This window comes from Puma concolor, chromosome E3, assembly GCF_028749965.1.
Source record: "Puma concolor isolate L17-30 chromosome E3, mPumCon1.1.hap2, whole genome shotgun sequence".
Lineage (NCBI taxonomy): Eukaryota > Metazoa > Chordata > Mammalia > Carnivora > Felidae > Puma > Puma concolor.
In genome coordinates this window covers 32,782,655-32,806,246 of record NC_141682.1, presented here as the reverse complement: position 1 = coordinate 32,806,246, position 23,592 = coordinate 32,782,655, and the positions used below count along the sequence as shown (strand labels likewise).

General features: G+C 46.4%; 1 protein-coding gene and 2 long non-coding RNA genes across 4 annotated transcripts; 2 read left to right on the top strand and 1 right to left on the bottom strand.

Moving 5' to 3' along the window:
* The first annotated feature begins 951 nt into the window (after window positions 1-951).
* LOC147573113 (uncharacterized) lies at window positions 952-5,004 on the top strand. Its single transcript, XR_015245218.1, has 3 exons — window positions 952-1,600; window positions 3,969-4,353; window positions 4,649-5,004. It is a non-coding gene; the product is annotated as an uncharacterized LOC147573113 (long non-coding RNA).
* On the bottom strand, window positions 3,156-21,890 carry LOC147573112 (uncharacterized). Its single transcript, XR_015245217.1, has 3 exons — window positions 21,760-21,890; window positions 17,259-17,607; window positions 3,156-3,519 (listed from the first exon to the last, which is right to left on the bottom strand). It is a non-coding gene; the product is annotated as an uncharacterized LOC147573112 (long non-coding RNA).
* TNFRSF17 (TNF receptor superfamily member 17) lies at window positions 9,256-22,326 on the top strand. 2 transcript variants are annotated; one of them, XM_086691207.1, is made up of 4 exons: window positions 9,256-9,381; window positions 12,144-12,198; window positions 19,834-19,965; window positions 21,812-22,326. In XM_086691207.1, exons 1-4 carry the CDS (start codon window positions 9,274-9,276, stop codon window positions 22,090-22,092), a joined length of 576 nt encoding a protein of 191 aa, XP_086547333.1. In that variant the 5' UTR covers window positions 9,256-9,273; the 3' UTR covers window positions 22,093-22,326. The 2 variants fall into 2 exon arrangements, with proteins under 2 accessions (XP_086547333.1, XP_025772619.1); XM_025916834.2 differs by lacking the exons at window positions 9,256-9,381; window positions 12,144-12,198 and adding an exon at window positions 19,174-19,480.
* Window positions 22,327-23,592: the final 1,266 nt, after the last annotated feature.

Below are 23,592 nucleotides of genomic sequence, written 5' to 3'. Positions count from 1 at the left end.
CCTTATGAGAAGAGACAGACAGACACAAGGACACCATGTGACTATAGGAGCAGAGACTGGAGTGATGTGTCTACAAACCAAGGAGGGCCAAGAATTGCTGGCAGCCGCCACAAGCTCGAAGAGACAAGGGATGGTTCTCTTCTAGAGCCTTTAGAAGGAGCATGACCCTGCAGACACTTGACTGCTGACTTCTGGCCTCTGGAGCTGTGAGAACATCAATTTCTGTGGTTTGAAGCCACCAAGTTGTGGTGATTTGTTACCTAGGAAACTAATTGGTGGCAATTTTATTTTGTTTGCTTATTTGCTTATGATTTTTCTTCCACTCGACAAGAAGTTTCTGTCTTTGTTCTGTTGCGTATCCCTAGCGTCCAGCTGTGTGTCTAACACAGAGTAAGTGCCCACCGTGTAGTTTCGGATGAATCGATTCCCTCCCATAGTCAGCCACAGCGTCGTACCAACTTGAGCTTGTCTTTTGTTCATCGCTCTGGATTACGTGTATTGCTTCTGCTCTGGTTCATCATCTCTCTCTCAATTATTGCAAGAACCTTCCATGCTTTCTCCTTGCTGCTTCACCTTTCACCCTCTTTTACTCTTTACGATTTTTTTAACGTTTATTTATTTTGAGGCGGAGAGAGCGAGCATGAGTGGGGGAGGGGCAGAGAGAGGGAGAGAAAGAATCCCAATCTAAGATTCTCACCCTTTTTTAACACAAATTTGAGGGTGTCTGGGTGGTTCAGGTAAGCGTCTGACTCTTGATTTTGGCTGAGGTCGTGCTATTACTGTTTGGGAGATCCAGCCCTGTGTCGAGCTCTGTGCTGACAGCACAGAGCCTGCTTGGAATTTTCTCTCTCAACCTCTCTCTCGAAATAAATAAAGAAACATTAAAAAAAAAAAAAACCATAAATATCTCACTTCTCTTTAAAAAAAATTTTTTTTTAAATGTTTAGTTTTGAGAGAGAGAGAAAGACAGAGTGTCAGGAACAGGGGAGGGCCGGAAAGAGAGGGAGATACAGAATGCGAAGCAGGCTCCAGGCTCTGAGCTATCAGCGCAGGGCTCAGTGTGGGGCTCCAACCCACAAACTGCAGGATCATGATCTCAGCTGAAGTCGGATGCCCAGCCACCTGAGCCACCCAGGTGCCCCTGATCTCAGTTTTCTACTTTAAACTCTGTTTTTTCCCTATTATCCTACGCTAGCTATTGGACCTCCGGCATGCTCCATAAACTCTGAGCCTCAGCCTTAGTCTTCCCATCTGTGGAATAGGAGTGACAATGACATCTACCTGACCAGATTGATATGCACAGGAACTGAGAATCATTGCAAAGCGTGGAATGCAGTGCCCTGCACATCACAAGAGCCCTCGATTAATTTCAGCATTTGTTTTGGACTGAGGCTAGAGGCCCACGGCTATATAAAATGAGTCCTTTGTTAAGATGGAAAAAAGCAGTTGAAAAATCACATGTTCAAGGCTGGCTTGCCCAACGACTGTTCAAAAATAATGAAGAAGCAGTTTGCCTAGCATTTTGGCCCGTTGAAGTTTGGAGAAGAAGTTTGAGAGCGTGAGTCTGCATATCATTATACCAACAACACAGAGACAGTAAGTGAAAAACTTAAAATAGGCTCACATGTATATTAAAATCATATCATTTGTACCATAGGCATAATCATAAATATAGAAATAAAGGGATTCATCTTAATCATGACTCAGAATTGATGTTCTTCATCTATGAAAACCTCTTAATCAGGAAATTTCAAAAAAAAATGTTTAAAATGCATGGTAACACATTTCAGAGCAATTCCAAAATCTAATGTGTGCAAATTATTCATATATTCATAATTTTATTATAGCACATCAGATTTGGGGAATCAACTGCAGGGTAAAGAGAATACCCATTAGCTGCTAAAAAAAAAGTCCATAAGTGAAATGAATTTAAGTACTCTAACTTCCTTCCTCTTGAGTCAGAACTCTCGCCCAAGCACTAGCCATTTAATAAGATTGGAATTTCTCCTTGATTTGAAAGGCAAGGTGAGAACTTTTCTTATTCATTTATTTATTATTATTTTTAAGTTTATTTATTTTGAGAGAAAAAAAGAGAGAAAGAGAGAACAAGCAAGGGAGGGGCAGAGAGAAGATGAGACAGAATCTCAAGCAGGTTCCGTGACATCAGCACAGAACCTGATGTGGGGCTCGAATTCACAGACTATGAGCTCATCGCCTGAGCCAAGATCAAGGGTCAGATGCTTAACTGACTGCCACCCAGGGGCCCCAGAACTTTTTTTTCTTTTTATAAATTTTTTTTCAACGTTTTAAATTTATTTTTGGGACAGAGAGAGACAGAGCATGAACGGGGGAGGGGCAGAGAGAGAGGGAGACACAGAATCGGAAACAGGCTCCAGGCTCCGAGCCATCAGACCAGAGCCCGACGCGGGGCTCGAACTCACGGACCGCAAGATCGTGACCCGGCTGAAGTCGGACGCTTAACCGACTGCGCCACCCAGGCGCCCCGGGAACTTTTTTTTCTTAAAAAAGCTTCCTTTCAAGAAATCAGGCTTTCTGTAGAATTGAACTGAACTGATGTGGTCAGCTGCTTTTCAGAAGCTGCTTTTGTTTGATTTGGGAAATTATTGTTGTTTTTTTAAAGTTTATTTATTTATTTGAGAGAGAGAGAGAGAGAGAGAGAGAGAACGCGTGCTCATGCGCTGGGGAGGGGCAGAGGGAAAGGGAGAATCTTAAACAGTGGAGTTCAATCCCAACATGGAGTTCAATCCCACAACCGTGAGCTCATTACCTGGGCCAAAATCAAGAGTCCGGTGCTCACCCAGGTTTCCCAAGGTAGTATGTGATTTCTCATTTGTGTCCTTTAAAATTCTAAGTTGTACTTGCTCATAGTTTAAAAACCAAATCATCATCAGGGGAGCCTGGGTGGCTCCGTCAGTTAAGCATCCGACTGTGGCTCGGGTCATGATCTCTCGGTCTGTGAGTTCGAGCCCCGCGTCAGGCTCTGGGCTGACAGCTCAGAGCCTGGAGCCTGCTTCGGATTCTGTGTCTCCCTCTCTCTCTCTGCCCCTCCCCCACTTGTGCTGTGTCTCTCTCTTTCTCTCAAAAATAAATAAAAGGTAAAAAAAAATAATAATACAAAAATGAAAACCAAATCATCATCATCCAAGACTGTTTATTGAGTCCTTACTTAGTGCCAGGTACCGAGCTACAACGGTGTCCCAAGTCAACAGTTTCTGTGGGTGCCTCCTTCCCCTCTGGGGGGACCACGCCCAGCTGACAGTCCCCAGCGGTGGTGTCTTAAATATAATCTCACTTAATCTTCCCACTGACCCAGGTGCTAGGTGCTATCCTTAGTGTTTCTCTCTGACAAGTTAGAGAAATTTGACCGAAGCCCCGTGACCGGTAACGGGCAACTTGGCGGAATCTCAAATCAGGCGGTCTGGCTCCAGGGCAGGGAGACTCCACGCAGGAATGTTTCCTGTGGTTTGAAGTGGCTCCTGCGTTCAACTGAGAGCAAAGCTCGGGACGAAAAGAAATGGGTTGGAAGGTGAAGCAAACAAGCATGATGCAACTTTGCATTCTGTGTCCCGTGACACCTTGAATCATGCCAGAGTGTCGCCCTTCACACTTCATCGCAAGTATCGGTTCTGTGGCTGCCGGTGCCCCGGAGAGGAAGCTTCATGGAAGAGGGTTGTGATAAAATAGCAATGCATACTGTATCACAGGATGCAGCCGCTACTTGGGGAACGTTGCCCGCCTCCGGTGGGTGGAGGTCAGGGAATCCACTAAACGTTCTACGATGCCCAGGGCAGCCCCTCAAACAGAATGATCTGGCCCCAGATTTCAGTAGTACAGAGGGTGAGAAACTGCTTTAGGATAAACATCCAGAAATGGGATGGCTGTGTTGTATGGTAAGCATGTGTTTTAGTTTTTTAAAAAGGTTTTATTTTTATCTTATCTTACTTTAGAGAGAGAGAGCACGCGAGAGCAAGGGAGAGGGGCAGAAGAAGAGGCGGAGAGAATCTTAAGCAGACTCCATGCTCAGCACGGAGCCAGACGCAGGGCTCAATCCCGCGAGCCTGGTATCATGACCCGAACCGAAATCAAGGGTCAGACATTCAACCAACTGAACCACCCAGGCACCCCAGTTGTTATTATTATTATTTTTTTAAGTAATCTTTGCACCCAGCGTGGGTCTCCAGCTTACAACCCCGAGATCAAGAGTCCGATGCTCTACCTACTGGGACAGTTCAGGTGCCCTGGGTTTGATTTTATAAGGAAGTACCACAGTGTTTTCCGGAATGGCTACACGGTTTTGCATTCCCACTTGCAACGTAGAAGAGGTTTGTTGATGTAAGTTGCTCACCAGGGCTTGGTATCGCTGATATCTAGATCTGTATCTATATCTATACCTTTATCTTTAGCTATTCTAATATGTTTGTAATGATAGCTCACTGTGATTTTAATTTGCATTGCCCTAATGGCTCAGGATACCAAGTATCTTTCCATGTACTTATTGGCTTCTTTACTTAGGTGAAATGTCTTTTCAAGTCTTTGCCCATTTTAAAATTGGGTTATATGGGTTTTTTTTTTTTTAAGTTTTGTTTATTTATTATTTAGAAAAATTTTTGATGTTTATTTATTTTAGAGACAGACAGAGCACAAGCTGGGGAGGGGCAGAGAGAGCCAGAGACAGAATCTGAAGCAGGCTGCAGGCTCTGAGCTGTCAGCACAGAGCCTGATGTGGGGCTCGAAACCATGAACTGTACGGATCATGACCTGAGCCGAAGTTGGACACCCAACAGACTGAGCCATCCAGGCGCCCCTAATATTTATTTATTTTTGAGAGACAGAAAGTGAGCAGGGGAGGGGCAGAGAGGGAGACACAGATTCTGAAGCAGGCTCCAGGCTCTGACTTGTCAGCACAGAGACCTATGCAGGGCTCAAACTCATGAACTGTGAGATCATGACCTGAGCCAAAGTCAGATGCTTAACCAACTGAGCCACCCAGGCACCCCGCGTTGTTTGTTTTATTACATACCACCTTTGTTACTGTTGAGTTTTGGTTATTCCTTATATATTTTATTTTTTTTTTATTTTTATTTAAAAAAAATTTTTTTTTCAACGTTTATTTATTTTTGGGACAGAGAGAGACAGAGCATGAACGGGGGAGGGGCAGAGAGAGAGGGAGACACAGAATCGGAAACAGGCTCCAGGCTCCGAGCCATCAGCCCAGAGCCTGACGCGGGGCTCGAACTCACGGACCGCGAGATCGTGACCTGGCTGAAGTCGGAGGCTTAACCGACTGCGCCACCCAGGCACCCCTCTATTCTGTTTCCTTAACATATGTGTTCACCTCTCCATGGTCTTAATTATCATGAGTCTTTTTTTTTTTTTTTTCTTTTTAATGTTTCTTTCTATTGAGAGAGAGGGAGAGACAGGGCATGAACTGGGGAGGTGCAGAGAAAGAGGGAGACACAGAATCCGAAGCAGCCTCCAGGCTCTGAACTGTCAGCACAGAACCCAACATGGGGTTCAAACCCACGGATGGCGAGATCATGACCTGAACCAAAGTCAGACGTTTAACCGACTGAGCCACCCAGGCGCCCCTTAACTATTGTAAGTCTTAAAATTGGATGGCTTGAGTCTTCCATTTTTCTTTTTCTTTTCTTTTTTTTTCTTTGTCAAGATTGTTTTAGCTGTTCTAGTTCCTTTGCCTTTTCGTATAATTTTTTGGGATCAGCTTGTTTTTATCTACCAGAAATTCCACTGAGAATTTGCTTGGAATTGCATTGCATGGATAGATCAATTTGGAGAGAACTGACATTTTTACTATGCAAGTCAATCACATACAGGGTATATCTCTTCATTTATTTAGGTCTTCTTTGATTTCTCTCATCAGTGTTTGGTGTTTTTCAACACTCATATCTGTATGTGTTCTGTTAATTTTCTATGTGATTATTTCATTTTCTTTTTCTTTTTTTAAGGATTTTTTTTTTATGTAATCTCTACACCCAACATGGGGCTTGAACTTACAACCTAGAGATCAAGAGCTATATGCTCTTCCAGTAGAGCCAGCCAGGCGCCCCAAATTATTTCATTTATTTGGTGGGGGGCTGTTGTAAATGTATCATTTTTTGAATTTCAGTTTCCAGTTACATATTTTCAGTACATAGAAGTACAATGGATTTTTGCGTGTTGACCCTGTATCCCATGCTAAACTCGGTTATTCGTTCTGAAATAAGGCTTTTTTGGGTAGTTTTCTTGGTTTTTTTCTGCAGGCAATCATGTCATGTGTGAATAGGGAGAGTTTCATTTCTTCCTGTCCAATGTATATTATGCCTGTTATTTATTTTTCTTGCCCTTCTTTTCTAAGGTACTTACATTATTATATTTGAAGTAACTTTCTCATAGATAGTGCATAATTGGGTCATGCTCCACCAACACCAATCTTCCCATTTTCTCAATTTCTGCCTTTAATTGATTTTTTTAGACCATTTACGTTTAATATAATTATTAACGTGTTTGGATTTAAGTCTACCACTTTATTATTTGTTTCCTATGTGTTCTCTTTGTCTTTAACTCCTCTGTTTTCCCTTTTCAGCTTGGGTTAAACACTTTGCTAGTATTCAAAAAATAAATAAATAAATAAATGGATGTCAAGATGACATTGCTCTAGGCGGCAATCAAGCTAGTTAGGTTTAGGGTAAACATTTTTATCCATGTTCTGTAGGTTGTGGTCCCAATATCAGTTCATTCTTTCAAGCTTTGTAATGCTAGTCAGATCTGTCTCATATGTGTGCCACCAAATGGCCAGCATGGGATCTGGACAAGGCATTAGTCTTAATGTTCTCAAAGTCTCTTCAACATAGAGAAGTTCAGGAAGTCATAAATGACTTTATAGAGTCACTTTGCCTTTCTGTAATATCCTCAGTACTTTCTAGTCCTCTGAGGGCCCCTTTTTGCTCTTAGGGCCCCAATCCGACATTTTAGTTATCACACACTGCCATGTGCTTCTTTGGCTGCATCCACGTTCTGGCCCAAACAGTAAAAGCATTGGAGGGCTCCTCTCTGGTTTGCTAGTACTTAATCTTCTTTTCATCTCCATTTACGGCCGTTATTTACATTTCAGAGTCCTCAAGTAGCTACATTCCATCCAGTTTTATTGCAATAATCAGTGGGAGACACAAGAGTATCCTTACTCCATCTTAGCTAGAAAGCAGAGCCCTTCATATAATTTTAGAGAACATCTTGAAGAACTTAAATCAGAACTGGTTATTATTCAAATCTTTAAAAAAATTTTTTTTAACGTGTATTCATTTTTGACACAGAGAGAGAGACAGACGGACAGAGAGTGAGCAGGGGAAGGGCAGAGAGAAGGAGACACAGAATCCAAAGCTGTCGGCCTTGACGCGGGTTCGAACTCACAAACCGTGAGATCATGACCTGAGCCGAAGTCAGACGCTTAACCGACTGATCCACCCAGGCGCCCCAGGTTGTGAATTTTTAAAAATTGTGGTAAATTAAACATAATGTAAATTTACCATCTTAACCATTTCTCAGTGTACTGTTTAGTGGCATCGAGTACATTCACGTTGCTGTACAATTATTACCACTATCCATCTCCACACTCTTTTTTTCTTCCCACACTGATGCTCTGCACCCATTAAACGCTAACTCGCCATTCCCCCTTCCCCCAGCCCCTGGCAACCACCCTTCTACTTTCTGACTCTGAGGTTGACAACTCTAGGTGAGTCATATACGGGGAATCATACAGTACTTGTCTTTTTGTGACTGGCCTCTTTCACTTCGCATCACGTCCTCCAAGTTCGAATGTTGCAGCACGTGTCAGAATGTCCTTCCTTTTTAAGGCTGAGGGATATTTCAGTGCATGGATAGACCACATTGTGTTCATCCATTGCAGTCATACTTTTATTTAATTCTTACAACAGACCTCCCAAGAGACACGTGTCTGTAATGAACACAAAGTACGTCCTGCTCAGAGGACCTCGATGCCCTTCTCCTGAACCCTCACCGGCTAGCTACATCTGACTAGTCACTTGCGTTAGGAGTCCTGGACCCACCCCTGCAGCCAGGTCGACCAGCTGGCAGTGTAGTTTCTGGCTCCTCCTGTAATTTTCAGATGTGGATGAACCCCCACCATCCCCTGTGGCCAACACCTGTTGTAAAACCCCCGCCTCTCGTCCTACAGGGGGTCCTGCCTGGTCTGTGCCCTGCTCACCTCCCTCTGCCCTTTTCCAGGTCCTCCAGCTCATCTGCCTCCTTCCTGACCTTCGGGGCATTGCTTTTGGCCTTCCTGTTCCCGGGAACACTCTCCCCAGGAGGCTTGCACAACTGCCTTCTCTCAATCTGGTGGGTCTCAAACTAAACATTACCTTTTATATTCGTTTCCTCCGGGTTCTGTGACAAAGTACCTCAAAAGTGATTGCTTAAAACAACGGAAATTGATGGTCTTGCCATTCTCGAGGCCAGAAGTCCAAAATCAAGGTATTGGCAGGGCCAGGCTCCTTCTGAAGGCTCCGGGGGTGACTCCGTCCTTTCCTCTGCCAGCAACGCCTGGTGTTCCTTGCTTTGTGGACACATTAGTCCCATCTCTGCCTCTGTTTTCACATGTCCTCTTTCCTTTGTGTCTCTGTATCTGTCTCACCTTAGAAAGACGCCGGTTGCTGGATTTAGTGCCTACCCTCATCCAATATAACCTCATCTTAACTTGATCCTATCTGCATAGCCCCTATTTGCAGATAAGGTCACATTCACAGGTGCCAGAGGTTAGGACTTCCATGTATTTTGGGGGGACGCAGTTCAGCCCCTACCACCTGTTTATAACGGTTCCTCTGAGCACAAGTCCTGAAGAAACGTGTTCCTTAACTCTATATAGGGGGCTTGAACGGCCATGAAAAAGGTGCTCCCCAGATCCCCACTGTGGGGAGCGGGGTTGAACAGTCTCAGCTGCTGCCAGTGGTTTATCCTTACAGGGATCCGTACCTGCCCTGGGTTAGTCTGGATACAGCATGGCCTTTCCAACTGGCAGATGCTTAGGCGGTAACACCACTGCCTGGAGTCTCGTGGAATGCCTGATCCATGGGCATGGAATCCCACACAACGTGGCATTCACCCAGAGGACTTGCTTCACAGTGAAGGAGGCCCGGGAGGGGGCCTGTGACCACCGGTCATATTATATTCTGTACCATCCAGAAGCAGCCGGTCGCCTACAGAGTTGGAAAGGCCACCTGAAGTCATGGCTGAAATGCCATGTTATATGCAGTCCTCTGCAAGATGGGCTGTCATCCTTCCAAATGCAGTAAATCGGAGACCTCCCGAGGGTGCTGTGTCCCTGACCGGAAGCATATGCGGGTGCAGGTACCAAGGGACGGTGTTGCTCAGCATGAGTCACTGGGGGATTTTCTGTTTCCTGTCTCTGCCAGTCTGGGTGTTCTGCAGTGTGGTAGGTCCTGGTCCCCATAGGGCATGCACTGTCAACTGGGAACGCAGCAGAGGTCCGCACAAGCTGTGCCCAGTCACTCTGGACACCCGTGCCCAGACCAGTGGGGAGATGGGGAATCACCATCTTCCTGGGGGTGATTGGCCTGGTCCTTGAAAGAGGCACGGGTGCTTGTATGTGATGGAGGAAGGGAGGAATATGTGTGAAACCCAGGGCATCTAGTTGGGGAGCCTCCTGGCACTTCCCTGCCCCCCTGAAACTGTGAATGAACACGTGCAGTAAAGTGGGCCCGAGAAAGGTGTGATTCGCTAGGAGTTCACACCTCTTAGGAGCGAAGGTTTGGGCCACATCAGCAGGTGCAACCTCAAGACCAACTGCAGTGACAAAGGCCTTAGTGTGACTTTTTTTTTTTTTTAATTTTTTGAGAGAGAGAAGGTAGGAGGGTCAGAGGAAGAGAGAGAGAGAGAGAATCTCAAGCAAGCTCCACACTTAGAGTGGAGACTGATGCAGGGCTCTATCCCATGACCCTGAGATCATGACCTGAGTCTAAATCAGGACTCAGATGCTCAACCGCCTGAGCCACCCAGGCACCCCAACAAAGACCTTGGTTTGAACCATGAACTTCCCTCAGGGAGTAAGACCCATGGAAGTCATGGTGGGCTGCTCCCCAAACATACCCGAGAAGTCCAAGTGTCAGCCATGAAAATGACCTCAGGGATGTGCTCCAAGGGAGCACGCCTGACTGACCGCCCTGGCTGTGTCAGTCACCTTTCTTTTCTTTTCTTTTCTTTTTTCTTTTCTTTTTTCTTTCTTTCTTTCTTTCTTTCTTTCTTTCTTTCTTTCTTTCTTTCTTTCTTTCTTTCTTTCTTTCTTTCTTTCTCTAATGTTTATTTATTTTGAGGGGAACAGAGAGAGAGGGAGACAGAGGATCAAAAGTGGGCTCTGTGCTGACAACAGAGAGCCCTATGTGGGGCTCGAACTCACCAACTGTGAGATCATGACCTGAGCTGAAGTTGGACACTTAACTGACGGAGCCACCCAGGTGGCCCCACCAGTACTTTCACACTGAGACCAAGCTTCCCGTGCCTGCTTCCAGCCAGGCCTGAGCACGGTAAACGCATTAGTGCCCTGGGCCCATTTCTACAAGACATGGGATTCCTCTGATGGCCAACTTTGGCTCAAGAACTCTCCAACAGGGGCACCTGGGTGGCTCAAGTTGGTTGAGCATCTGACTTCGGCTCAGGTCACGATCTCACGGTTCATGCATTTGCACCCTGCATCGGGCTTTGTGCTGATGGCTCAGAGCCTGGAGCCTGTGTCGGATTCTGGGTCTCTCCCTCTCTCTGCCCACCCCCACTCTCTCTCTCTCTCAAAAATGAATAAACCCTTATTTAAAAAAGAGAGACAGGGGCGCCTGGGTGGCGCAGTCGGTTAAGCGTCCGGCTTCAGCCAGGTCACGATCTCGCGGTCCGTGAGTTCGAGCCCCGCGTCAGGCTCTGGGCTGAAGGCTCGGAGCCTGGAGCCTGTTTCCGATTCTGTGTCTCCCTCTCTCTCTGCCCCTCCCCCGTTCATGCTCTGTCTCTCTCTGTCCCAAAAATAAATAAAAACGTGGGAAAAAAAAATAAATAAAAAATAAAAAAGAGAGACAGAGAGAGAGAGAGAGAAAGAGAACTCCCCATCAGACTGGCCAAACCTTTGTGGCCCTTGCATTGCAGGCAGGCTGAGGTCCTTCCTAACCTGAGTGCCCTTCCCTCCCCCCTCCTGGCTCCTCCCCTTCCTCTGGTTTCCTCCCTTTATCCTTCACGAGCACGACCCCCGCAGAACCTGTTATGGTCTAATTCCATCATGGCTACTGCTTCTGGGAAGACCCCCAGCTAACACTGAAATTTCTCTGCACCCACCCCTGCCCCACTTTTTTTGGTCTCAGTAGCGTGCTTTTTCCTTGAAAGCACTTGCACGGTCGGGTATGCTTCCTCAGACCATCAATTCCGTTAGGGCAGGAGCTCGTCTACAAGGAACTCACTGTTCTAGCTGGTGCCCAGCACAGAGCCTAGCACATGGTGGGCAGGCGGTCCGTATCTGTCATATCTGTCGACTGGGAGGCTTTCCTCTGCCTCTCCAATCCCTCAGCGATGTGGACACCCCGGTCAGGATGTTCCGGGGCCTGGGGCTGTTGGTGTTTCAAGTGGGGACATAAACTGTCACCGGGAGACGTCAGCGATTTGCAAAACGAGAGATCACCCTTCCCCCGCACCGTGAGCCTTAGACCGGCAAGCAGGCAGGACATTCTGGAAATCAGAGAAATCAGAGCGAAGCCACTTGGAAAAGTTCTAAAGAGCGGACAGGATGTGGCTCTTCTGATAGCCCAGAGGGAAAGCAGGAGTTCAGACGTGCTCCTCTTCAAAGGGAATCTTCCCTGAGAAGGAGCAGGCTTGGCCCTGAATCAAATCAGCCTTTTCATGTCCGCAAGCAAACAAGGCTTCTGAGTGATGTGCCCAGAGCTAAGTGAGGGGAAGAGAAGGCTGGAGTAGCGTCTTTGCATTGGAATCTTCTGGTGCAGGGCTGCTCAGCGGGGCTTCTGGGCTCTGCTTCCTCAGATCCTGGCTCTGAGCTGGGGGGTGGGGGGGGGGTGGGGGGGGATCTCCTCCAGCTCCCCTCAGCGAAGGCCCGCTTCCCCCAGGCTCTGTTTCAGGTTGAAGAAGAAATGAAACCGTCTGGAGTTTGGGGACGCTCTGGTGAGCCAATGGTTCTGGCTAAGTGTTTGCTGTTCCTTTGTGTTCTTTGGGATTTCTTTCGTTTTGGACTGCACTGTGCTGGAAAGGGCTTGTTCAATAAGAGCAGGTCTCCAGAAGCAGTTTTTAGTGGCAGTGAGGAGACTGCGCTGCGCGGTGGTTAATTCCATGGCTTTGGGGCTCTGTATCAGTCAGGAGAGGTGAGGTCATGTCGCAGTAACAAACACACCCAGATTTCACTCACGCCGTGTGTCTGTCTTAGCTCGGGCTGATGTGACAAAATATCATAGGTGAGGTGGCTTAAACAACAGACCTTTATTTCTCTCTGGAGGTTGGGGAATCCAAGATCACGGTGCCGACTGACTTGGCTTCTGGTGACAGCTCTCTTTCTGGCTTGTAGCTGGCCGCCTTCTCACTGTGTCCTCCCGGGGTGTGAGATTGCTTGAGAGAACGTTCTCTGGTATCTCTTCTTTTAGGGACACTAATCCCATCACGAGGGCCTCCTCCTAGAGACTTCATCTAAACTTAACCACTTCCCAAAGGCTCCCCCTCCAGATACCATCACCCTGGTGGCTAGAGATCCTACAAATACATTTTGGGCCCATCGGGGCCTTGCCGTTCTGTGTGGCAGAGGGAAGAGAATGTGATGAATCAAGCACAGCCTCTGTGTCTTCTGTTTACATTCCCTCAATCAAAGGAAGTTACACATGCACGTGTACCTTCAAACAGGGGTATGGGAAGTACAGTCTGGCCTTGTACTCAGAGGAAAGAAGTATATTGTGTAACAGCTCTAATGATCACCAGAGTGTGACAGTCTAGGTGTTGTTGTGAGGGTAGTTTTTTTTTTTTTAAGTTTGTGTATTTATTTTTGGGAGAGAGAGACAGAGCACATGGGGAGGAGCAGAGAGAAAGGGAGACACAGAATCTGAAGCAGGCTCCAGCCTTTGAGCCGTCAGCACAGAACCCCATGCGGGGCTTGAACCCACGAGCCGCGAGATCACGACCCGAGCGAGAAGTCAGATGCTTAATCGACTGAGCCACCCAGATGCCCTGCTGTGAAGGTGTTTTTAAGGTATGACTAACGTTTAAATGAGCACACTTTGAAGGAAGCAGATCACCCTCCATAATGTGGGTGGGCCTCATATAATCAGTTGAAGGCCTTAACCACAAGGACTGAAGTTTCCCAAGGAAAGAATGTGGCTTCAAGACTGCAACCTAGAAACTCTGCTTGGGTTTTCAGACTGCCTGGCTTGGCCTCTGGATTTTTGACTCAAGACTTTGAGTCTTTTGTGAATTTTCAGCCTGCTTGCCTGTCCTGTGGATTTCGGACTTGCCAGCCCCCCGAACTGTGTAAGCCAATTCCTTAAACTATCTATCTATCTCTCTTGGATTTTCGTGGTTTCAAGCCTGCCAGTTCTTGGACTGGAATTTACACTAACACTGTTGATTCTCCTGGGTCTCTAGCTGGACAGCTGTAGATCTTAGAACTTAGAAGCCTCACTAATTGTAAGTCAATTTCTTATAAAAAGTCTCTCTGTCTCTGTGTATATATTTATGTATATGTTTGGTTATACACCCACATACACACACACACATCCTGTTGGTGGTGTTTCTCTGGAGAACCCTAATTCAGGTTTAGATTTTTCTCTCCAGGTGAAAAATCTACTAAAGTCCCTGGAAGAAATTGTGTACTTTTGGTTTGAAGTTGAGAGCTAAAGGTCAAGGGGCACCTGGGTGGCCTAGTCGTTTAAGTGTCAAACTTTGGCTCAAGTCATGATCTCATGGCTCGTGAGTTCGAGCCCCGTCTTGGGCTCTGTGCTGACAGGTCAGAGCCCGGAGCCTGCCTCGGATTGTGTGTCTCCCTCTCTCTCTGTCCCTCCCCCGCTCACACTCTCTCCCCGCCTCTCTCTCAAAAATAAAGAAGCATTAAAAAAAAAAAAGAGCTAAAGTTCAAAGTGTTCTGCTGTGCAAACTTGATCATAGTTTAATAATATAGGGAGAAGAATCTTCTGGTTGGATGGAGTTCTCCTTGCAGAGAGTGCTAATGGCTTTTCAAGTTTGAGGGAGCGTCTCTGCTTTTTCAGAGCTGTAAGGAAGCACAGAAGCTTGGGGCTGACTTGGGAGGTTGGTTTTCCACCTGTTTTGTTTTCTTTTTTTTTCTGTATTTTCCTCCTGTGTAGAGTGAGGTCAGACCCAGCAGTCTTTTGGTGATGTTATCACATCAACAAACTCTATCGTGAAACTTTAAAAAATCCTTATTTTAAATGTTGGTCCGCTAAGTCCCTACGTCACAGTCTTTGAGACCTGGGGGGAATCGTGGAGCTAATCCGGACTCATTTTTCTCAAATTGTGGTCCATGAAGCATACATTCCTAAATGTTCATAGGTGGTCCTTGAAAAAAGGGATTCCGTGACCAGGTACGTTTGGTAAAGGCAGCGTGCACTCTCTCCCTTGTCGCAAATCCAAATGCTCTTCAATAAAGTTTGAGGTGCTTCTGAAACTTGGAAGTAGAGATATCAAGTAGTCAGTTAGTAGATGGGTCTGGATTTCAGGGGCAAAGTTGTTGCATTTGTAGATTCGGAAGTTAACACATTTAAAACCATGGAAACAAGGGCACCTGGGTGGCTCGGTCGGTTAAGCATCCAGCTCTTGGTTTCGGCTCAGGTCATGATTTCACGGTTGGTGGGTTTCAGCCCTATATCGGACTCTGCTCTGATAACGTAGTGCCTGCTCGAGATTCTCTCTCTCCTCTCTCTCTCTCTCAAAAATAAATATTAAACATTTTAAACATTAAAAAAAAAAACCCACTCACAGAGAAGCAGATGAGATGACCCTGGAGAGGGTTTGGCAGGAATAGGAGGCGTGAGGTCTGGAGGTGCTGCAGCTTTGTTGTGACCATGAGGTGAGGGCCCAAGAATTGAGGCAAGACCCAGAAGATGGCATTGCTGAACCAAGTGACAGAGAGAAACCAGATACTAAGACAAAACTCAAGCTACTAGAACCGATTCTACCTCTGGATTTCTCAGCTGGACGCCGATAAATTCCTTTTTGAGTTTTTATGTGATTTTATGTGATTTCACTGTGTCCTGACTAGTATGACATCTCCCAACCTCTTTTGCACACTTATCTCTGTTTCCTCCTAGTCTCTGTTTCCCCATCTCCTTACCTGTCCCGCAGGTGGACCAACTGACCCTGAGATGTCAGAATTAACTCGTCGCTCCCCTCTTGAGGAGCAAAGGAGAGGGCACGCCTTCCCCCAGTCTGTGTCTGTTGTCATTTCAGACATAAGTGGAGCGATCAGCTAAAAATCGGTTAATGTGGCTAAAGATTTTAGTTTTAGTTTTAGATTGCTAGCCGCCAACCCAAACTGACTCTGGCGAACCCAAGCCGCAAGGGGAGTTTATTGGAAGGATCACAGGCTTCCCCCCACAGGATCAAAGGCAGAGCTGGACACACTGCACAGCAGCCTTGGGGAAGCGGAGTGGGGGGGGGGGTGGTGCGCGTCCTGGGGAGTCTCAGCAGGTTTCCATCAAAACCCTTTCCGGGCTGACCCACCGCCTTGGTGCTCTCTCTGTTCAAGCTTGGAATGACTGGGAGAGAGAACATGTTCTGAGGACAAAGGCGTGACGCAAGATGAGCCTCTTGGCCCTGGTTCCCAGGAGCCTAGCCTGCACATCGGAGAAGCTTGGTGGCCCGCCAGGAAGGGTCTGCCAGATCTCTCTGCGGGTGGAGCTGTCCCTGGGCTTCTCGAAGCGAAGCCGAGAGGCTCGCAGGCGGTTAAGAACAACCTGTGCAGGCCTTCCCTGCTCAGTGGGAGCCCAGTGGGGGCTGGGAGATGCTTCCTTTGGTGCTTTTGGCTTTCAGGACTCACGGTGGCCCAGATGCTGCCCATCAGGGGTCTCTCTGACATCTTTAGTCTTTACCCCCTTTCCCTTGGTCCAGGCTGTTCATGCCTTTTGCTCTACCTTCTTTCCTTTTCCAAAAGCTCCTCCTTCTACAGACTGAATGTTTGTGTCTCCCCTCCCCCCGGCCCCCCGTTCATGTTGAAACCTAATCATTAATGTGATGGTACTGGGAGGTGGGGTAAGTTTATTTATTTTGAGACAGAGAGAGAGTGGGGGACAGGCCGAGAGAGAGAGGGAGAGAGACAGAATTCCAAGCAGGCTCTGCACTGCCCAACACAGAGCCCGATGCGGGGCTGGAACTCACGAACTGTGAGATCATGACCTGAGCCGAAACCAAGAGTCAGATGCTTGATCGACTGAGCCACCCAGGCACCCCTGATTAGTGTCCGTGTAAAAGAGACTGTAGAGAAATCTCTTGCTTCTTCCGTGCTGGAGGATTGTGGCCAGTTTAGCTTTTCCCTTAGATTTCCCTATTTCTGCCTGAATTCTGGGATTCTCCCTAGGTTCAGGAAGCGGGCGCTCACCAGGTGCTGAATCTGTGAGAACTGCATTTCTGTTTTCCGTAACAGAACTGTATTCTGTAGTATTCTGCACAGAGCGGCCTGAATGAACTAAGACACCATCCTTTAAAAAAGCGATTCTTATTTAAAGAATGATTCTTCCAAAAGAATGATTCAAACAGTACCAACGATTTTTCAACGAAAGCGAAGTCTTTTTCCCAGCCTATACTTCCTGTCTCTTGTCAGTAATTGCGATCAGTTTTCTGGGTATCTTTCCAGACTTATCTTGTGTCTCTACCTCTATATACCTTCTATATTTTACTCTGTCCACCTGCTGTCAGCAGAACGCATTACACACCTGCTCGGTAACTTGGATTTTCCACTCAGTGATGTAGTGTTCGTATCAGAACGCATCTAGCGCATTCTTTTGGACGGCTGCATAGTACTCCACTGTGAGGCCCCCACCGACGGACAGGCTTTCGTGAATACGAATGACATGGCAGCGAACATCCTTCTGCACCTGATGTCAGGCCCCTGAGCGAGCCCATCTGTCACAAACAACAGTGCCTTCCTTCCCCAGAGTTATCACAGCTTTGGTCGCCCCGAGGCATCGCCCACACTGACTGCTTCCCTTTCTCCCCACTCGTTGAAGACTTACCATATGACTTCCGCCCATGGATATCCTCGGAGGACACCGGTGACCTCGTGCCTTGGTGTGTCAGCTCCGGCTTTTCTGTAGGATTTGACCTCACTGCCCGTCCCGTTCTGAAAGTCTCCTCGCTTGGCTCCTACGGCAGATGATCTTTGTCCTCCTAGCTTCTCCGTGTGTGCTGTTCCTGTGACCTTTGTCTGCCTTATTGTCTGGCGGGAGCTGGATGGAATGGAACCTTCTGGGTCAGTCCTTGGCCCACCCAGGCGTCACATGTGTTTACCTCACTGCCTGGACCCCACAGGAATATGGGGTTTTGATCAGTATCTGAATTCACGCTCTCTTTTAGGCTCCAACCCTTCATTAAAAAAAAAAAAAAGGGTTGTTCTTAATTCCTGCATTTTATGTTATTATCACTCTTTTATTTATTTTAATTTTTTTAATGTTTATTTATTTTTGAGAGAAAGAGAAAGAGACAGAGTGCGAGACGGGGAGGGGCAGAGAGAGAGGGAAACACAGAATCTGAAGCGGGCACCAGGCTCCGAGCTGTCAGCGCAGAGCCCAATGTGGGGCTCGAACTCAAGAACTGTGAGATCATGACCTGAGCCGATGTGGGAGGCTTAACCGACTGAGCCAACCAGGTGCCCCTATTATCACTATTTTAATATTTATTATGTACCATTTAAAAAAATATGAAAAGGTGTTAAGAATAACAAAGAATAAGGGTACCTGGGTGGCTCAGTCGGTTAAGCATCTGACTCTTGGTTTCAGCTCAGGTCAAGATCTCACGGTTTCGTGGGTTCGAGCTCCACATGGGGTGTGGGGGGATGCACTTCGCTGGCCGCTTGGAGCCTACTTGGGATTCTCTCCCTTGTTCCCTCTCTCTCTGCCCTTTCCCCACTCGCTCTGTCTCTGTCTCTCTCAAAATAAACACATTAAAAAAAAAAGAATAACAAATAATGCAACAAAAGAATTCCACAGCAGCTATCAATGTATCCACCACTCGGCTTAATAAAAATGTGAGTCTCTTTTGTATCCTCCCTGTACCCCAGAGATAATTACTGTACTGGATCTGGAGTTTGTCATTTTCTTGCATTTTAATCGAGTCCTGAATTTCTGGCTGACCTCTCCGGATATCTCTCTATGGGTATCCTACTCAGTATGGCTAAAAGCAAATGCAAATGCATTTAGATTAAGAGGAAAATGCGCCCTATCCATCATCGATCTTCAGAAACCCTTCCAGAAAGATTTATATCAGCGGTTGATCCAACGACACGGCAGCAGGCCTGTTTGCAACCTCTCTGGTACATCAACGCGTTGACTCTTTCTGGATGCTGGGACTGTGGATAACTTTTCTGTCTGCTCATTTGCATTTCCTAAGTTTTCGACAGCGTTGTGTGGGCTACGTTACCTCTACCGCTCGCGTTACTCTTGATACCCCAAACTTTTCTTCCCCTCAACCCTCTTCCCAACTTCGCTTTTAGCCTAGACGTCCCTGTTTCTGTTGGAATTCTGGAATTCTTCACGGGTCGGAAATGTGGTAGCCGAGCTTGACTCCTTTTTCCCTTTTTCACAGGCCATCAGCTTTTACTACGCTTCGTGGTTGAGTGGATTTCTATTCCCCCCACCCCGCCGTTAGATTTTAAGTTCTTAAGGGGCACAGGCCTCATCTCATCTATCTCCCTGGGGCCGATCACACAGCACAGCTCTTCAACAGATGGGCCCAAAACGGTTTTCAAACCTTTCTGCCTGACGCCTCAGGCTTGCCTGCGTCTTGCAACTGTCACCTGGCTTATTTATAGACATTTCCTCTATAAATAAGCAGTTTCTGTTTCAGGTCTGGTTTGTCCTTGGTATTTCCACTCTACCTCTTGCCCCACCCCTAGGTCTCAAACTTAGAATCTGGAATTGGAGCTGGTATTCAAATCCTTCACCACAGTACGGGGAGATAGCCCCCGCAAGAACTAAGTCATCGTGGTGAAGTTCTTTTTCACCCTCGACACCCTAGCTGCTGTCGTTAACGTTTGCTGCGGACTTCTTGACGAGATTTTACTTGTCCTTCCATGCTGTTCGTTCTGAGGTTTGCTTCTTTCTTTTTGCGATCCAGTTCCGGATGGCTCAGCCGTGCTTCCAAAATGAATATTTTGACAGGTTGCTTAATGTTTGCAAACCTTGTCACCTTCGATGTCTTAATACCCCTCCCTCACCATGTCAGCGATATTGCAACGCAAGTAAGTAGTTCCGCTTAAACAATTAATTCATTCGTGTCAAGGAGTTTCTCTACGTCGGCTCTTTACTCAAAGAAACGTTACAGGAAAGATGGTGAGATCTTCTGAATCAAAAAGTTCAAGGAAACAACGCGAGCGTTTAACTGCCAAGCGGAGCCAAGTAATTATTCAGAAGTGAACTCAGTTTTATTCGGCACCGTTAGCAACATAGGTTTTACCGACTCTTCTAATTAAGTGTTATTTAGAATCTACAAATCCGTGCTGATGAATTAGGGGGATTGGAGGACAGATCACCTTTGCTTGATGTGGATATCCCGTTGTCAGTTCATTATCTCTCTGATATTGTTTTAATGCAGTGAAAGGAACAAATACAATTCTCTGGACCTGTCTGGGCCTGAGCTTGACAGTTTCTTTGACGGTTTTCGTGTTGATGTTCTTGCTAAGGAAGATGAGCTCTGAACCATCAAAGGACGCATTTAAAAACACAGGTTGGTTTGATGGTCCCTCTTTGAAATCTATTTCCAAGAGCTGGTTATTGTGAGTTTCAGTTCCTTGTCCTTTTTTTCACGTTATTTCATTTGGTTAGAGTCCTTTTGAGTGTGTTAGAGGACAGTTATGTTAAACGAACTTTTGGCGTTTTCGGTGTTTGTATCTTCTCTGGAGGTACCCTACAATGTCAGCCTTCCCCCAGATTCTTCCCTTGGTAATTACTCTTTTGACGTACTAAGGTTTTCTTGGCAAACATCCAGCTCTTTGACCAAAGTTCGCACCTTGACTGGATGTGCAGAAACTGCTAGCCAGGTTGACGACCATCAGGAAAAATGTATTTGGCAAGATCCCTGGCCATATTTTTAATACAAATGTTAAGTGCTATTTGCTTGGGTGAACACTTTGCTGCCCAAACGATGCTAGAAATGAATAATAACCAGTTGTCGTTAGATTGTTTGAGGAGTCATTTCAAAGATTATTATCTTTATTAGGCGGTAGAGAAGCGGCCTCAGAGAAATGAATGCTCTACTTAAGGGCTTTTTAAGAAAAAAATATTTCTGTAGCACCTTTGTCTGTGATCTGATCCCCAAACACTTTGCAGCCATTGGCTTATTTGCTTATGCACTTATTTTCTGTCCATAACCTGTAAAGCACTCACCTCATTTGCTTCCTAGTGCAGTGAAGAGAGTTGGATGGCTGTTTTACATAATTTATTCATTTTTTATTTTCCCCCCTCCCCCCCCTTCCCGCCGGGGTCTGAGAGACAGGTGGGGAGTGACTTTAAGTAGAACATTTTGGGAGATGGAGTTATTCTGTGGCAGCTTGGAGAAGTAGTGAAACTTGCCTTCACAGGCATATAAATGGGGACATAATAGAAACTCCTACCTTACGTGATCATGAAAGATTCATGACAAAAAAATTTGATATGCTACCAAGTGCTCTGTAAGAGAAGCATCTTTACTTTGAATTCTGAAGTGTGGCCCAAAGGCTGGGTTTGGTGTGCTAGAACATATGGTAATTTGTCACCTTGCGTGTGTCAAGTGGGGCCTCAATGCCTCCAAGGGCCAAGTGGGTACCCAGTGAATGCAGTGGGCCAGGTGGAGACTTCAGCCGTGGATGCCCTTCTGAAGGAGACTGGTGCTCTTGACTCTGGCCATTTGTTTCCGTGGAGGAATGTTAGCTCCAAGTTGCCACGTTTTATTGTTGTTGTTGTTTTAAAGAGACCAGTCCTCTAGATTTGTATGGGACACCTCTGGAATTTTTTAAACTCTTGTAGAAATTATTTATTTATTAAAAACGGTTTTAATGTTTACTTATTGTTGAGGGAGAGAGAGAGAGGGAGGGGGGAGGAAGAGAGAGAGAGAGGCGAGGGGGAGAGAGAGAGGCGGGGAGAGAGAGGACATGAGCGGGCGAGGGGCAGAGAGATAGGGGGAGACACAGAATCGGAAGCAGGCTCCAGGCTCTGAGCTGTCAGCCCAGAGCCCGACGCGGGGCTCGAACCCACCAACCGTAAGATCATAGCCTGAGCCGAATTTGGACACTCAACGGACTCAGCCACCTGGCGCCCCCCCCCCCCCCCCCTTGTAAAAAACATCTCTTGATTTCTAAACGTGGGCCAACAGAACATGTAAGCAAACACTTGAAAACACTGTGTGGCCTAAACAGACTCTGTCTCCAAACCCGCTGTGGCCTGTCGGTTCGTGACTTCTGGTGCAAACATACTCACTTGTTTTGTAGATCTGTCTGCATTGCTTTGAGCCCTAATGTATGTTGCTGAGACTGTCGTGACCCACCTGTCAACCACCTGGGGAGTTTAGGTTAACGGTTCTGTTTCCGCATCACCAGGATCGGCTCTCCGGAAAGAGGCAGAAGCTGACCAACGCGAGAGCCGTGAGAGCAGGACTGGAGCGAAAGTACTCCTCTCGAGGGGCCTGGAGTACACAGTCGAAGAATGTACCTGTGAAGACTGTGTCAAGAACAAATCCACGGTCGATTCTGACCATTCCTTTCCGCTCCCGGCTATGGAGGAAGGTGCAACCATTCTCGTCACCACGAAAACAAATGACTACTGCAATAGCCTGGTAGCTAGTGTCACAGAGATGGAAAGATCCATTTTTACCAGATAATTGACCATGTCGCCTGGTATCGAGCTGCTTTGAGCATCTTTTGTCAGAAGGCAGAAGGGCGATGTATCCCATCTCTTTAGGATGATTGTATGTGTCAGTTGCCGATAGAGCTTTTTTGGTCCTGTAATTCCAGCCAATCGTTATGTTGGCTATACTTCCCTACTTCATTGTTGGGAGCCTAACTGCATAAATTTCCTTGGTTTCATGATTAAATTCTTGACTCACTGAAAAAAAGCCCTGCAGTGTGTAAATCGCATAGTCACACATTTCTCTGGTAGCCACCTTCTCTCCTAGACCTGCACGCATACATTTAAGGCCAGATTGGAATTTTCTCTTTATTATTAAACGGAAGCAAGGTTGTTCTACGTACTCCTGTAGGTGGGAGGAGCCTAGAGTCAACCACAGTAATTTAGTGCGCGAGGCAGGAGTGCAAGGTTCCTGACCTTGTAAGCTTCCAGCTTAATGGAGACATCAGGCATTATTATAATTGTATAAATAAACGTGGAACCGCAAACTGTGACAAAGGCATAGTAGGTATCACTTTCAGAACCCGAATGCAGGTAGTAATAATTATAACTAAAACCTAGCCTAATGTGCCAGGAATGTTCTATATGCTTTACCTGTACTAACTCACTTAATGCATACAGCAAATCACAAAGTATGTGGATGATTATTATCTCCACGTTATAGATGATGGCAAAGACGTTTTACAGATGTTAAGTCAGAGCAACTTAACATAACCAGTAAATGGCAGAGCCAGGATTTAAACCCAGGCATCCTGATCTTTTTCTCTTTTCTCTTCATATCAGTTGAAGTCCATTCGAATTCCCCGAAATCTTTTTGGGCTACAGTTTTAGTCATTACTGGGGAGCATTCCTCTCCCGGGGTTGTTTATAAAGGTCCTGGGGTGCTATGGCAAGGTTATGCAACAGGTGATGCCTTCTGGTAATGTTGACTTTGATCATTAAGATGCTCACTGGTACACTGAGCATAGATCTCTTGGGGCATTGTGACTTTTGTGTCAGGTTTGGGATATGGGCTTCCATTTGGGGCCCATAGTGGTTCCATTCTAGGCTCTTGAGGGCTACGGGAGACAATACAGTACAGTGGTTAAGGCATTGGCTCTCGGAGCCAGACTGCCTGGGTTTGAATCCTGGCTCTGTTGCTAGAAGTTATAAATGTTGGGTGACTGTGAGAAAGTGACTTACACACTTATGCCTCAGTTTCCCCATCTGTAAAATGGGAATGATAATAGTATCTCCTTATAAGATTGTCTTAAGGATTGAATGAAAACACACTGACACACCCAGTTGTATACACACGTGTACATATATTTTTTCCATGAAAGTTATCTGGTTCATAATATTTTGAGTCAGTTATGCTGCTGTAATGATTAGTCCCTTTGAGTTGTAGTATCTCTGAGAGCAGGCATACGTTCCCTTTTAATATACGGAACGTGGCTCCTAGCTTCTCACAGACCCTTTTCCTTCTCCCCTCCCC

What these genes read in the sequence shown, in the direction of transcription:
- TNFRSF17 (XM_086691207.1), top strand. Translation starts at nt 9,274, where the DNA reads ATGTTATATGCAGTCCTCTGCAAGATGGGCTGTCATCCTTCCAAATGC. An exon ending in GGAAGCATATGCGGGTGCAG is followed by an intron (nt 9,382 to 12,143) that starts GTACCAAGGGAC and finishes CGCTTCCCCCAG; the next exon opens with GCTCTGTTTCAGGTTGAAGA. An exon ending in TGGAGTTTGGGGACGCTCTG is followed by an intron (nt 12,199 to 19,833) that starts GTGAGCCAATGG and finishes GTTTTAATGCAG; the next exon opens with TGAAAGGAACAAATACAATT.